Below are 12,277 nucleotides of genomic sequence, written 5' to 3' on the forward strand. Positions count from 1 at the left end.
TCATGGTTGTTGCCAGTCCCGATTCTGTTGCCCTACAAATCTGATTGATTTTCATTAATCAGACAGGGTTTACATGAGAGTGGAGAAAAAAAGAGTTTAATCCTAAATGAAGATTTGCCACTTTTAAATAGATGTAATAAATAATAAACATTAAAACTTGTTAAAAAACTGCAAAAGTGAAGAGAAAAAAAACATAAAATTTTTGGTGAGAAACTAACTAATCAAGTGAAGAAAAAGTTGAATGTTCAATCAAGCGCTACCATCAGATGGACCCATTAATTAATATACATGTAAACTTTAATTAAATAGGGTGCAAATATTCAGTTTATTTGTAGGTTATCATTGAAATTTATAACAGCTATTAATCGAGTCAAACACGTTCATGTTGGCACTCAATGAGAATTTAAAAACAAAAAGTTTTTCCAAAAAAATTCTAGCCCGAACATAAGCTTAACCTTAACCTAAAGAGTGAGCCTTGTTGGCATCAAAATAGTCATCTAGATGGGCTCTTTAACGGGGCCTTGGGTGACTAGAAAGTGAGGCAAGAAAAGTTGATGAAATCGAGTCAAACATGTTCATGTCAATTAATGAGAATTAACAACAAAAAGATTTTTGAAAAAAATTCCCAGCCAAACATGAGTTTAACCTCAACCTAAAGAGCGAGCCTTGTTGGGATCAAAATAGTCATCTAGATGGCCTCTTTAACGGAGTCTTGTGTGACTAGAAAGTGAAGCAAGAAAATTTGATGAAATTTTTTTTCACAAAACTCATGAATATAAATATTTTAAAAGTGGAAATCAAGAGTTCATTAACTGACTGAATAAGTCGATTCAAATTTACACAGGTTCAAGTCTTTTTGTAAAACTCAGTGTGAACGTCAGCTTTGAAAGATGCTTCAATGAACTTGTCAAATGAAAGGTTGTTTTCATTTATAAATGTTTATTTCATTACATCACTATTTTTTTATTCACACTTTTTTACTCTATTGTCTTTTGCATTCCCCTTTGATACTCAACAATGGAAGTTGAAATATCTAATTGTTGAAAACATGTAATCATCTTGTGCAAGTAAACATGAAAATGTTCAATGTGGTAATGATTTATGACTAACCATGTTTGATGTCAAAATAAGAGAAGAAAAAAGCTTTTCCAATTGGTGTTTATGTGTTTATTGATTAATCTATCTGGAAAAAGACAATGAAAACACTAATAATAATTGGAAAGAAACAGAAGGACAGAAAAAGAAGAACAGGAAAACTTGTACATTGATTTTCTCTGCTCATCTTTCTTGGAATGCTTGCACATGCAAAAATGATAATGACTATAATTACTCTTTAATCTACTTCATTAAAAGCAAATCGAATGGTAAACGAAAAAGCAAAATGTTTCTTCCAACGATTCCCAACGATATTGTCACCAACAACTGGTCAACTCTGTTAGCCAACAATAGCAACAATTAATGAATTAAACTCAACTCGGGTCAACATTCAATTAGGATTGCAAGAAACCAAACAATCCCAAGAACAAACTCAACCCGATTGAACCACAAAACAGCTTCAATCCTTTGCACATTAGCTTTTCATTTTCTCTATTTTCTTGTAGTGCTTTTTGTTCTATGAAAAAGATCTCAAGAAAAAATCTTGAAATGATTATCAAGAAATCAGATTAGTGATACAATCAGCGAATTCAGTGAATTCAATTTCGCTATACAACTTGATTAGTTGCTCTGGAAAGAGTAAAATCGCTTCCTTAAAATAAACATTCATCAACAATTTTACACGCTCCTTGTCAATCCATTGTGCTGTTGAACGTTTCAATTGTCTATTAAACTTATTACTCTTTTCATGATCATTTTTCATGATAAACTTTTTCTCCCATCTTTTGTTCATCACATTTTGATTCATCTTTAACCAGCAATTTCACCTTTCATTAGATTTACAGTTTTACCGTTTTGTTCAATTTTGCTCAAATTTTTTTTTGTTTTCAAACTTTTCCCAAACTGAACCATTTCTGCCCTTTTTATGGATTTACATTCTTGTTATAAATGCATCGATTGAACCCGTTCATTTACAAAACTTTTAGAAATTCAAATTCGAATCCGGTGAGTTTTTCATTTTCAAACTTGACATTTTTCTCTTTACTTTTTAATTGATTTCAATCACTAAAACATGATCAATTGTTGATATAAATTGACTCGACTTGATCGTGATTTGACCATGAATCGACTTTGACTTTTTCTTTCAACAAATTTAATCAATTTTTCATTCCTCTTCTTATTACTACAAATATAATTCAATTTTAAAAATTTCAGGTCAAACCATTTTAATATAATTTTCACGTTCCAACATTGCCATCTTTACTCTAATTTTATCCCCTGAATTGAAAGCAAAAGATGATGATGGAAGAGAAAAAAAGTTTCTTTCTTTTTGAGAAAAACTTTCTTTTCTCTTTCATTTCCTTTGCTCTTCCAATGATGGATTCAATTTTTACTTGATAATCATGAAAACCTGGATTCATGGATGATCCATGAATGTCAATAAGTTTTGAAATGATTAGATTTTTTTATGATCAGATTGGGTTGGACAAAAAAAAGTTGAAACATTTTTCATTCTTTGATTCGAAAGTTGAAAAGGAAAGAAAAAGAAACTAATTGAAAAGATTATTGATTGAATTGAATGTTTCAGCTTAAAGATGAAGATGAAGATGATGTTAAAAAGAAAAGCTAAATTTAAATCAAAATGGAAACGATAAACTGGCACGCTTAAGGCAAGGGTCAAGTTGCCTTTTTTTCTCTCCTCATTGATATTGAACTTTTGCTTCTTCTTTTGAACTGATTTCAGGCAGAAATGTGAGAAAGCATTAAGATGGTCATTATTTTGTTTCATCATCATTTACTAATTTGATAAACCTCAGCATGTAATTGAAATTGGAAAAGAAAAGCTCAATTGTTTCAAACATTTTCTCACTCGAAAGCGAACAATCAATTTCCATGAATTGAACAAATGATGATTTTTCCATTTCTAGTTCATGCCAAATTACGGAAATCATTTCATTCATTTTTTTGCCAAAATTTGTTGTCAGATGAAAAAGTGTTGATTTGCCAGGAAAAGAATGATTTTTCACTTTTTTTCTTGTTCGGAAAATTTTCCATTCTTTGAAAGGTGAAATTTTCTTGTTATCTGTTGCTGGTTTGGTCGACAGTACAAGAATCAATTGTCGTATGATGACTTGTTTCATGATCGTTTCATGTTTCTAAGAATAAAGGAAGAATCGAAGAAAAGAGAAAAGCAAAAGCCGGAGAGAGTAACAAGTGGGGAAAGTTGAATGCAGGTAAAAAGATTAATAGTCAGACAGATAAAGGTACAGACGAAAGACAGGTAAGAAAGAGAGAGAGAGAGAGAAGAGGGAGAGAGAAAAGGGTGAAAGAGAGAAAACTTGTTTTTTCATTTTTACGTTGAGTTTGAAAAAAGCCAAGTTAGTCCGTTAGTTTGCTGTTGACTTTTGGCTTTACAACAGTTGTTGTTAAACTTCTCACCAACAACGGTCAGTACCATTAACTCAACACTAAACTTACCCAGTTTAAGTGTCTGTTGTTGTGGTATTTTCAGTAATCCTTTTGGTATGGACACAACTAGTGACTCTTTCATTTCCGTCTTCCGAGTAAACTTTTTCTTTTCTGGTCAACAGTAAAAATTTCATCTTGGAAAATTATTCTTTTCTGGTGCACCATGATTGTTGTCTCAACATGAATTTCCATATGGATTAATTGACGTTTTTCTCACTTTTCTCATTCTTTTTACACGCATCATTTTGGGATTTATTTGACTACATTTGTTTCATCGACCAACTTTTATTGTCGACTGTGAATTTATTCATTGGTTTTTTGGTTCAAATTTGGGTTAAAATTTGATTGCAACTTTTACAATAAAAATTCAACAATGTCCATTAAAACAAACAAGGAATTGGCCAATGTTGTTGAAGGCGATGGTCGTAACTGGAGAGGAATTGGAATCGCTTTTCTGGTTATTCTGGTCATCTGTGGTATCATAGCAATTGCCGTCTTCCTTCTCAGTCCAGAAATAAGTGAGTTTACCAATTAACTTTTGTTTTTTTTGTGCAAACATTTCAATTTCATTTATAAATAAGTGTTGAATGAAAATCAAAGATTTGATGTTTATGCAGTTTCCAGTTTCAAAGTTGAATCCAGCTTTTGCTTTCACTCATTGGAAGCAATAAAAAGTGTTAACCAAAAACAATATTTTCAGCCAATCTTTTCATCATCAACTTTTTCTCATTAAAACAATGCTTAATTATTCAGTCAAAATTCCTAATTGATCGATTCAGCTACAACTCTTACTGTCAACTGTGAAAATCATTACCTGTTTGAGTAATCAACAAGTAGAATGAAAAAATTGACTTTCTATTGATCACAACTTTCCGTTAACCGTTAAATACCTTTCAATTATTGTTACTGTTAATAGATCGATTGTTTCAAAAGCATTTCAAGTTAGCCAATAAATGAATGAAAATTTTGAAATTTGCAATTCCTCTCATTAATATCAATGTAACAAATTCAATAAAACATTGCAACAAAAAGATTAAAAGTGAAAAAACTCGTAAATGAAAGTAAACATTAACTGGAAAAACTGTAAAATTGATTAGAAACTAATGCAAACGAATAGAGTTCATTCAATGTTGAGTTTCGCCAATTGACAGCTTTATGATTCTCACGCTAATAAACATAAATTTCATCATTTACCATGAAATTCTATGAAACTTCCCTGATAAAGTTTCCCGTCGAGTTGAAGCAAAACCAATTCTTGCAACTTTTTCCATTTTGAATCATTTGGAATCGCCCAAGTTTCCCTTTTGATTCAATTAATGAGAAGAAATTTGCAAAAAAAGAAAAGTTTACATCAGTTAATTAAATGGCAAGAAAGGGTTAAATTTCAGGAAACTGTTGATATCATATTGATCATCAATAAACTAATTGAATAAAGTCTTTCAACTTGAATTGAGTAGCAGTTAAAATTAACAATAAGCATCATTATTTAAACGGAAATGTAAGGAATCAATTTACACTCTTCAGGCTATTGAACCTTATTTGATCTTGAATGATATTGAAAAGAAGAACACAAATTTTAAGTTTCAAGTGAACAATCAGTTAATAATTTTATATGCATTATTAGTGCCTTGCTAATGAATGTTTAAAGGTAATTCTATAGGCAACTAATTAACTTAAATTTTCATTAATTGAACATTCCATGAGGTTTCATGCTGATGCTTGATTTGCTGTTGAATTTATCTGATTGAAAATGTAAATTGAATCCAATTTACAATCTTGTTCAATTCAGGTTTGCATTTGTAATGATAAACATTCAAGTTTCATGGTCTTCCTTATTTGCTTTTTTCATCAATTGTTAATCAATCATACCGTTTAAAAGATGATTAGCATTGTTGCTTTTCATGATTATGATTTCATTTGGCGATGAACATTAACCGTTGTGTGCATTGAAACTAGTCATCATTAGCAAGCACCATGGAAAGTGCTGGTAACAGTAAAAGATTTGTTTACAAATGTATTTAATATCATTGGGAGAGAAAGAAATGTTTAAAGGTAGGGAAAGAAATGAAAAGTTCAATCAAAGTTCATTCAAGCAGTTGAAATGTGCTTGTTCAATGGTAATGGTACAAAGGAAAAGAGTAAAGGCTGAAAAGTTCAATATCAAAATCAATATGTTTGATAACACTTAGCTATTTAATGGATTGATTTGGATAAATTGTTCAATGCAAAATTGAACAAACTTGTGTAAATATAGATATTAAATTGGTCAAATTGTAATACATATAAGAGAGAGGAAAATTCGAGGTGAAAAGGTGATTGAGATTCTGTTAGAGTTCCGTAAAAGAAACCACATTCAGCAGATGCTTGATATTTACCGTAGATCAGACTCTTTGAGGATAACCATCAACCTTAATGTCTTAACCTCTTAGCTTTAACCTCAAATCAAGGCAGTTTATTTGAATAAGAAACGCTAGAGCACTTTATGGATTAGTTAGAAGTTGGATCTGAACCAGTGATATCACAGTGAATGTTTGATAATATTGGAATTACTGAGTAGATTTATTAAGCTAAATTCTTTGAAGCGAAACAGTTTTTGTTTTGTCTATAACTTATACCGTTGGAAAGATAAACTAATCTTTCTCAGAAAAAATTGATTAACTAAACTGTACAAAAAAAACTCATATCTTTTGACCAACATGAGTTATCAATATTTAACGCCAACTAATCGAAAAAGGTAGGCACTCTCAGGAAGGGAACATCAAATGTCATTTAGAGGTCAAATAACGGAGTGACCTTGAGAGTTGCAATTTATTGTTTTTCAATCTGTGGAAGCTCATAGTTCAAATCTTGGGTCTGGCTCAACCATTCGTTAGTTATGACTTGAAACATGCGCAAAGGATAAAAACGTCCGTTACATCTGTATTTAAAGGGACAATCTAATAATTTCTGAATTGGTTTGAGGGAAGCAGAAATGGTTATTAGCAGCAGTAGGTGAAGAGTGATGTGTGATCAAATTGTTATATGACCAAGGGTCACTAAACAATTTGTCCCTTTATAACCCTCTTGTAGAGGGAAAGTAAACTTGGAGTCGATTTGAATAAGACTTTTTCATTAGATAGAGCTTGAGTTGACTTGAGAAATACCTTTATGGGTTTCAACAAGTGAAAATTGTCTCATTCAAGTCGGTGTCGTTTCCGCAGTTACTTTCCTTTTTAAAGAAGATCAAGTCCAAGCTCATTTCAAGCACTAATGAACAGGCCAATACAAACTCTCAAAAGACTTCCATTCAATAGGATTCAACCATTAACGAAAAAGTTGCACAAACAGCTGCATTAATGCATCAATTGGCCAGCTTTGAAAATAAATTGAATAACATTTAAAAACACTGATCTTTAACACATTACCTTTTAATAGCACTCACCTTATTCACAATATCATTTGGTTATCTTAATAATCTTGATTTTCTAATTTTTCTTTCGTTGTTTCACTTGTTTTTTTTCATTTCTGTTTGATACAGTTAATCTTAAAAAGAGAACAAAAAAAGATGAAATTGACCTGAATGATTTTATCAACGGGGCCTTTTATCCGCGCCTATTTAACGGTTCTTGGCTCACAAATAACCAGCTAATATTTAAAGATGAAGAGGACAACCTTGTTATCTGGGACATTTATCAAAACACGTCGACACGAAAAATCCTTGTCCCAGCATCGCTTTTTGTAAGTTGCTTCTTCTTCTCATTTCATTTCCTCCAGAAAACACACATTCTTCCCAATCACCATTTTCACCAATCTTGATGACCAATCTTGACCCATCCTAAACCAAAATTGATGCAAAAACATTTTTCAAATGTAAACTCATTCTCAAGCTTGAAAGAGAGAGAGAGAGAGAGAGAGAGAGAGAAAAAATGTTAATCAAGTTGAACCATGTTTATCCATGAGTTGATCCAAGCAAAGTTCAATTCCATTATCATGTGCAGAATCAATTTTTCAACATTTCCACCAAATTTGCATGGAAAAGGTGTGATCTTTCCCTGAATTTTCTCTTTCAATTATGCAAAACTCTGAATCAACTAAATCTCATTAGAAATTAAATGATGAACCGGAAGTAACCACAAATCTTAATCACAATCAATTAACCATCAATACTTAAAAAGTAAAGAATCACAAAAAAAGAAAAGCTTGAAAAATTCATGAAAAAAGAAGCATCGAAATTGAATCAGATTGAATCGAAAATTGAAATTTAATTTTTGCCAGATAAAACAAGTTTGACAAGTTGACAAGATTAGACATGAACTGCAAGGAGTAAATATTGGTGAAAGGCAACGACATGCAAATTGAGTGGAAGGAAAAACGTTGAGTGAAGGAAGAAAAAAAAGTCATTTATTCGCCTTCTCTTCATCATCCAATTGTCTGTTACATTTGATGGGTAAACCTTGAAGGGTCAAGTCTTTTTTTTTGTAAAGTGAAATGTTTACCTTTTATTTGACGGGCAAACAATGGGATAAAAACAAAAGTTTTTATTCACTTCATTCATCATGTTTATCATGGAAGAAAATATTTGTTGAGAGAAACAGCAAAAATAATGATCATCTTCATGTTATTACTTTTCCATTAGTTGGCATGGGATTTGTGTTATTAGTGGAATCACTCGTCGAACAACGTAAATATCAAAGAGAAAAAAAAGAAGAGTAAAGATGAAGATTGTACTCTTTACATACAATTTTGTACCTTTTATCAACAAAAATCATTATTCAGCCAACAATGAAATAATCTATTCTAATATTTATATTGATCATAATCATTGTACATCTACAGTTTATAACCATTATTGACACTTGTTTTTACCTTTTCATCTTTTCTTTCCATGTCTTTATCAATAAATCATGAAATTCATCATTCATCATGCAGCATATTCACAGTATTCAAGATTTTACCATCTCAGCTGATCACAAGTATTTATTAGTTAAACAAGAAATAATGAAGGCAAGTATTTTTAGACTTTCATTGAATTTGCATTTTTATTGAAAAAAAAACTAATTCACTCGACTCTTTCAATTTGCAGAATTTTCGTCACACTTACACAGCAAAGTTTAAATTATACAGAATTAGTGATGAGTAAGTATTCTGAATACATTATTAAAGGTTCAACTGTTTATGTTTCAATTTATCGTCATTAATCTTTCATTGTTGTTTCTCTTAACTTTTTCACGCAAACAGGGAGTTGTTTCCTCTAACACCACTACCTAAGCAACCCGACATTAGGTTGCAATATGCTGCTTGGGGACCAAAAGGCAGTCAACTTGTTTATGTTTACAACAACAATGTGTTTTACCGGGAATCGGTTGATGGTAAGGATGTCCAGTTGTCTGTGGATGGATATGAATCGTTGATTTACAACGGAATACCTGATTGGCTTTACGAGGAGGAAATATTGTCCGATAGTAATGCAATCTACTGGTCACCTGATGGTTCAAGATTGGCTTTTATAAATTTTGATGATCGAAACGTTGATACCATTGAATTGACTTCTTACAATGAATTTTTCCCTAAAATCCAAGGAATACGATATCCAAGGGTAAGTCTAACTGATGATACAACCACAAAACTTTGAGGATCAAATGAAATCTAATGAATATTTTAATACAGCCGCGAAAGAAAAGTTTGACATAGTTACCACCAACTTCACGCATATACAATCGTATCCAAGCAAAATCAGCAAATCAATCTCAAACAATATCATGTATTTCATTTTTTTGTCATTTGAATGATTAATTGAGAGATTCTGGGAAAAATAGTTTTGCAATTTTCTGTGGATTGCGTTTCATTGAAACTTTCACAAATCGTTACTGAAATTCAATTTAAACATTTAAACAATTCAATACTCGAGCTTGAGATTTTCAAATGAACATGTCAAAATGAGACTATTGAGCATCAGATTTACCTTGAGCAAAAAAGTTCAATCAATTATTTGGTTTGTGAAGCTTTAAATATTTACAGAAAAAGTAAATTACCTCTGAATTAAATGATAATGAACACTTATCAGTGAAATGAAAGTAAACTCAACTTTGAAACTCGAAATTTAAATATTTGTTTCAATGTGAAAAAGTGTGCAAACAAATGTGTCTTCTTGCTTGGTACAGAAAGGGTTGAAAAGGTAAAGAAAGTAATTCTTACCAATTAACCATTAAACAGTTTTAATGAGACTATTTCGACTTGCAATTTGATTGAACAATAAAGTTGGGAAAAGTTTTTTTAATGTAAAGAGAAAAGTTGAGAATCTATTAAATATTATTCAGTCAAGTATATTATCAAGTAGAATGAGCTATTTTTTATTCTCTCTTTTCACCAACAATATCCAACAATAACCAACAAAGGAACAAGCCAAGTTTACCTTTCAAGTTGAACTCACACCAACGATAATATTTTAGTCTGTTGATGGTTTCATTTTAACTTTTGCTATTCACAGTCAATCAATCCATTCAATTGTCTATTAAGCTTTATGATTAGTCGAACAGCAAAAAAAGCATAAAACATTATAACATCATTTGGTTTTCACTCGATAATAAATACTCCAAGTGCAAAGTAAGATGAAGGAAGAGGGAAAAAAGGAAAAAGTGATTCAGAAGCTAGAATTATCAGAGAAGAGAAAAGAAGGAAACAAAAACAAACTTTCATTGAGTAGCTCACAATTGAAAGAAAATGTTGAAGAATAAACTTTGTTATGAAAAACTCATTAATCTAACCAAGTTCTGCTGGTTAAGGATAAATTATTGCAAAGATTAACATGATTTACTCAGTGTTTCAATGAAAAGAAAACTCTTTTACTCTATTTTCCAAAAGAATCATGGTTTTTATGGAAAAGGGTTTAACCCATAATTGATAGTAAACCTAGTTTAACAACAATATTTTCCAATGAAATGATGTCGATGAAATTGTTCCAATTCAAGCTTCAAGAATTTTTAGATTAAAAACTCGTCAATAGTAAAGATGAAACTGGAATCTCTGATTTATTGTCTTTGCTAACTTCGAGCACGATTTTGCTCCACTTGAAGTTTAAGTTCTTGTAAAAGACTTCTAACACTGAATTTTCGTTTTTCAAGGTTGCCCGTCCCAACCCAAGGGTTCGTGTTATCGTAGCTGATTTGAAAACTGAAAGGTTTGAAAAGACGGAAATTCTTCCACCGCCAGCACTGAAGGAGTAAGTATTTGAAAGCGTTTCTTTTTTGAAATCGAATCAACTTTTTTCTTCTGTTCTTATTCAATCTCGTTTTAGCAAAGAATATTATGTCAATAGTATAACTTGGATTAATGGCACATTCCTGAGCTGCATCTATTCTAAAAGAGAACAAGATTTATCTTATGTTACCGTTTGTGCTAATCGAAACAAATGGACTTGTGAAACTGTAGGTTTTAGTAAATTTTTGCTCTCGACTTTTTATTCATTTAAAATGATTTGATTTCTACAGGTTTTGACTGTTGATAGCAGAGGCACTGGATGGACCGAGTTGAAGCCTCCAGTGTTTGACGAATCTGGACAAAATTTATTCTTGATAACTCACAGACAACAAGATAGTCCACGACACGTTTATCATCATATAAGTCAATTTTCTTTGCTTAATGTAAGTTAAAGTAAAAATGGAATCCCGTTTTAATATTATCTTCCAAATGTTTTCAAAGTGCAAGTTTGACATGCTAATACTTTGTCACGTTTCAGCACGTCAGCACTTCAAGAGTACAACTTTTCCAATGCTGAGTTTTATCATGTTGAGATGAGTTTAACGGCCAGTTTCAAGCTAGTGAGATGAATTTGAATGCATTTCGAAATGAAAAAGGAAAAAATTGTTGTAAACTTGATGAATGAGGTGATTTTGGAGGTTTTAGGGTTCAACATCAAAGGGAAAGTAATGTGAAACTAGTGTTCACTTTTTGACCCTTTTATCAGTCAACTAGAAATGGAAAAGAGAAATTCAACCTTTTTTTGTGAAACTTCTAAAAGCTCTTCCGGATAACTGTTTTATTGAACTTCAAGTGATCACAGAGTTTTGAGCTGTAAATGATTAACAATTTAACTCAGACAGAATTCTTGATAAAAATAATCATTTATTAATAAAAAGAAGCAAATGAAAAAGTAGTTTAACCTTTCAAGTTTGAGGTTGAATTTTGAGAAATAATGATAAGTGAGAGTGAGGAAGGATAAAGTTTGATAAAAAGAAAAATATTTTTTTCTCCTTTTTCACATTTTTCATTTTCATCCTCAGAATCAAAGAGTATAACAAGAGAGACCACTTAATGTTAACCACTCTTATCAGTAAATTGTTAAAAAAGTCACCACAAGATGGCGCTGAAAGAAGAAATCAATTGTTTTTCAATGTAAAAACAGCGAACGCGAACAGAGCCATGCAGTGGTGATGTGCCTAAATTTTGTCTCTTATCAAATATCTTATTCCTTATTGGTCAATTTTTGTACCAGAGGCATCGTGTGGTGACTTTTTTAACTATTTTGTGATAACTATGCTTCCATAGAAGTGAACACTCTTCTTACTCTTTGCTCAGAATTGCAATAAAAAAAGTTGAGCCTTGATTTTGTTTCTTTTCCTCTTTCTTCTTTCGACAGTCAGAGAGAAAAAAAATTGCAAGTGTTTGGTCATCTTGATTAGTTATCAAAAGGTTGATGAAGAAGAGTTGCTTGAAAGGTAATGAAGGCAAAAGTTCA

The 12,277-nt window shown here is 31.4% G+C and overlaps 1 protein-coding gene across 5 annotated transcripts in view; it reads left to right on the forward strand.

Annotated features, from left to right (window-relative positions):
• LOC107370409 (venom dipeptidyl peptidase 4) overlaps positions 1–12,277 on the forward strand; it is a 51,687-nt gene that overhangs the window by 32,649 nt on the left and 6,761 nt on the right. For 2 of the 5 annotated variants that reach the window (XM_015938402.3, XM_089269634.1), the window contains 8 exons: positions 3,959–4,082; positions 7,082–7,281; positions 8,473–8,547; positions 8,627–8,679; positions 8,782–9,139; positions 10,665–10,762; positions 10,838–10,967; positions 11,031–11,183. In XM_015938402.3, coding sequence (XP_015793888.2) covers positions 3,959–4,082; positions 7,082–7,281; positions 8,473–8,547; positions 8,627–8,679; positions 8,782–9,139; positions 10,665–10,762; positions 10,838–10,967; positions 11,031–11,183 — 1,191 coding nt within the window. Of the gene's footprint in view, positions 1–1,777; positions 2,101–3,308; positions 3,330–3,494; positions 4,083–7,081; positions 7,282–8,472; positions 8,548–8,626; positions 8,680–8,781; positions 9,140–10,664; positions 10,763–10,837; positions 10,968–11,030; positions 11,184–12,277 lie in introns of those variants that run through there. The other 3 variants (XM_015938403.3, XM_089269633.1, XM_089269632.1) reach the window with 3 other exon arrangements.

Source organism: Tetranychus urticae, chromosome 3 (genome assembly GCF_039701765.1).
Source record: "Tetranychus urticae isolate SD_2017Ah chromosome 3, NJAU_TeUrti_SD_1.0, whole genome shotgun sequence".
NCBI lineage: Eukaryota > Metazoa > Arthropoda > Arachnida > Trombidiformes > Tetranychidae > Tetranychus > Tetranychus urticae.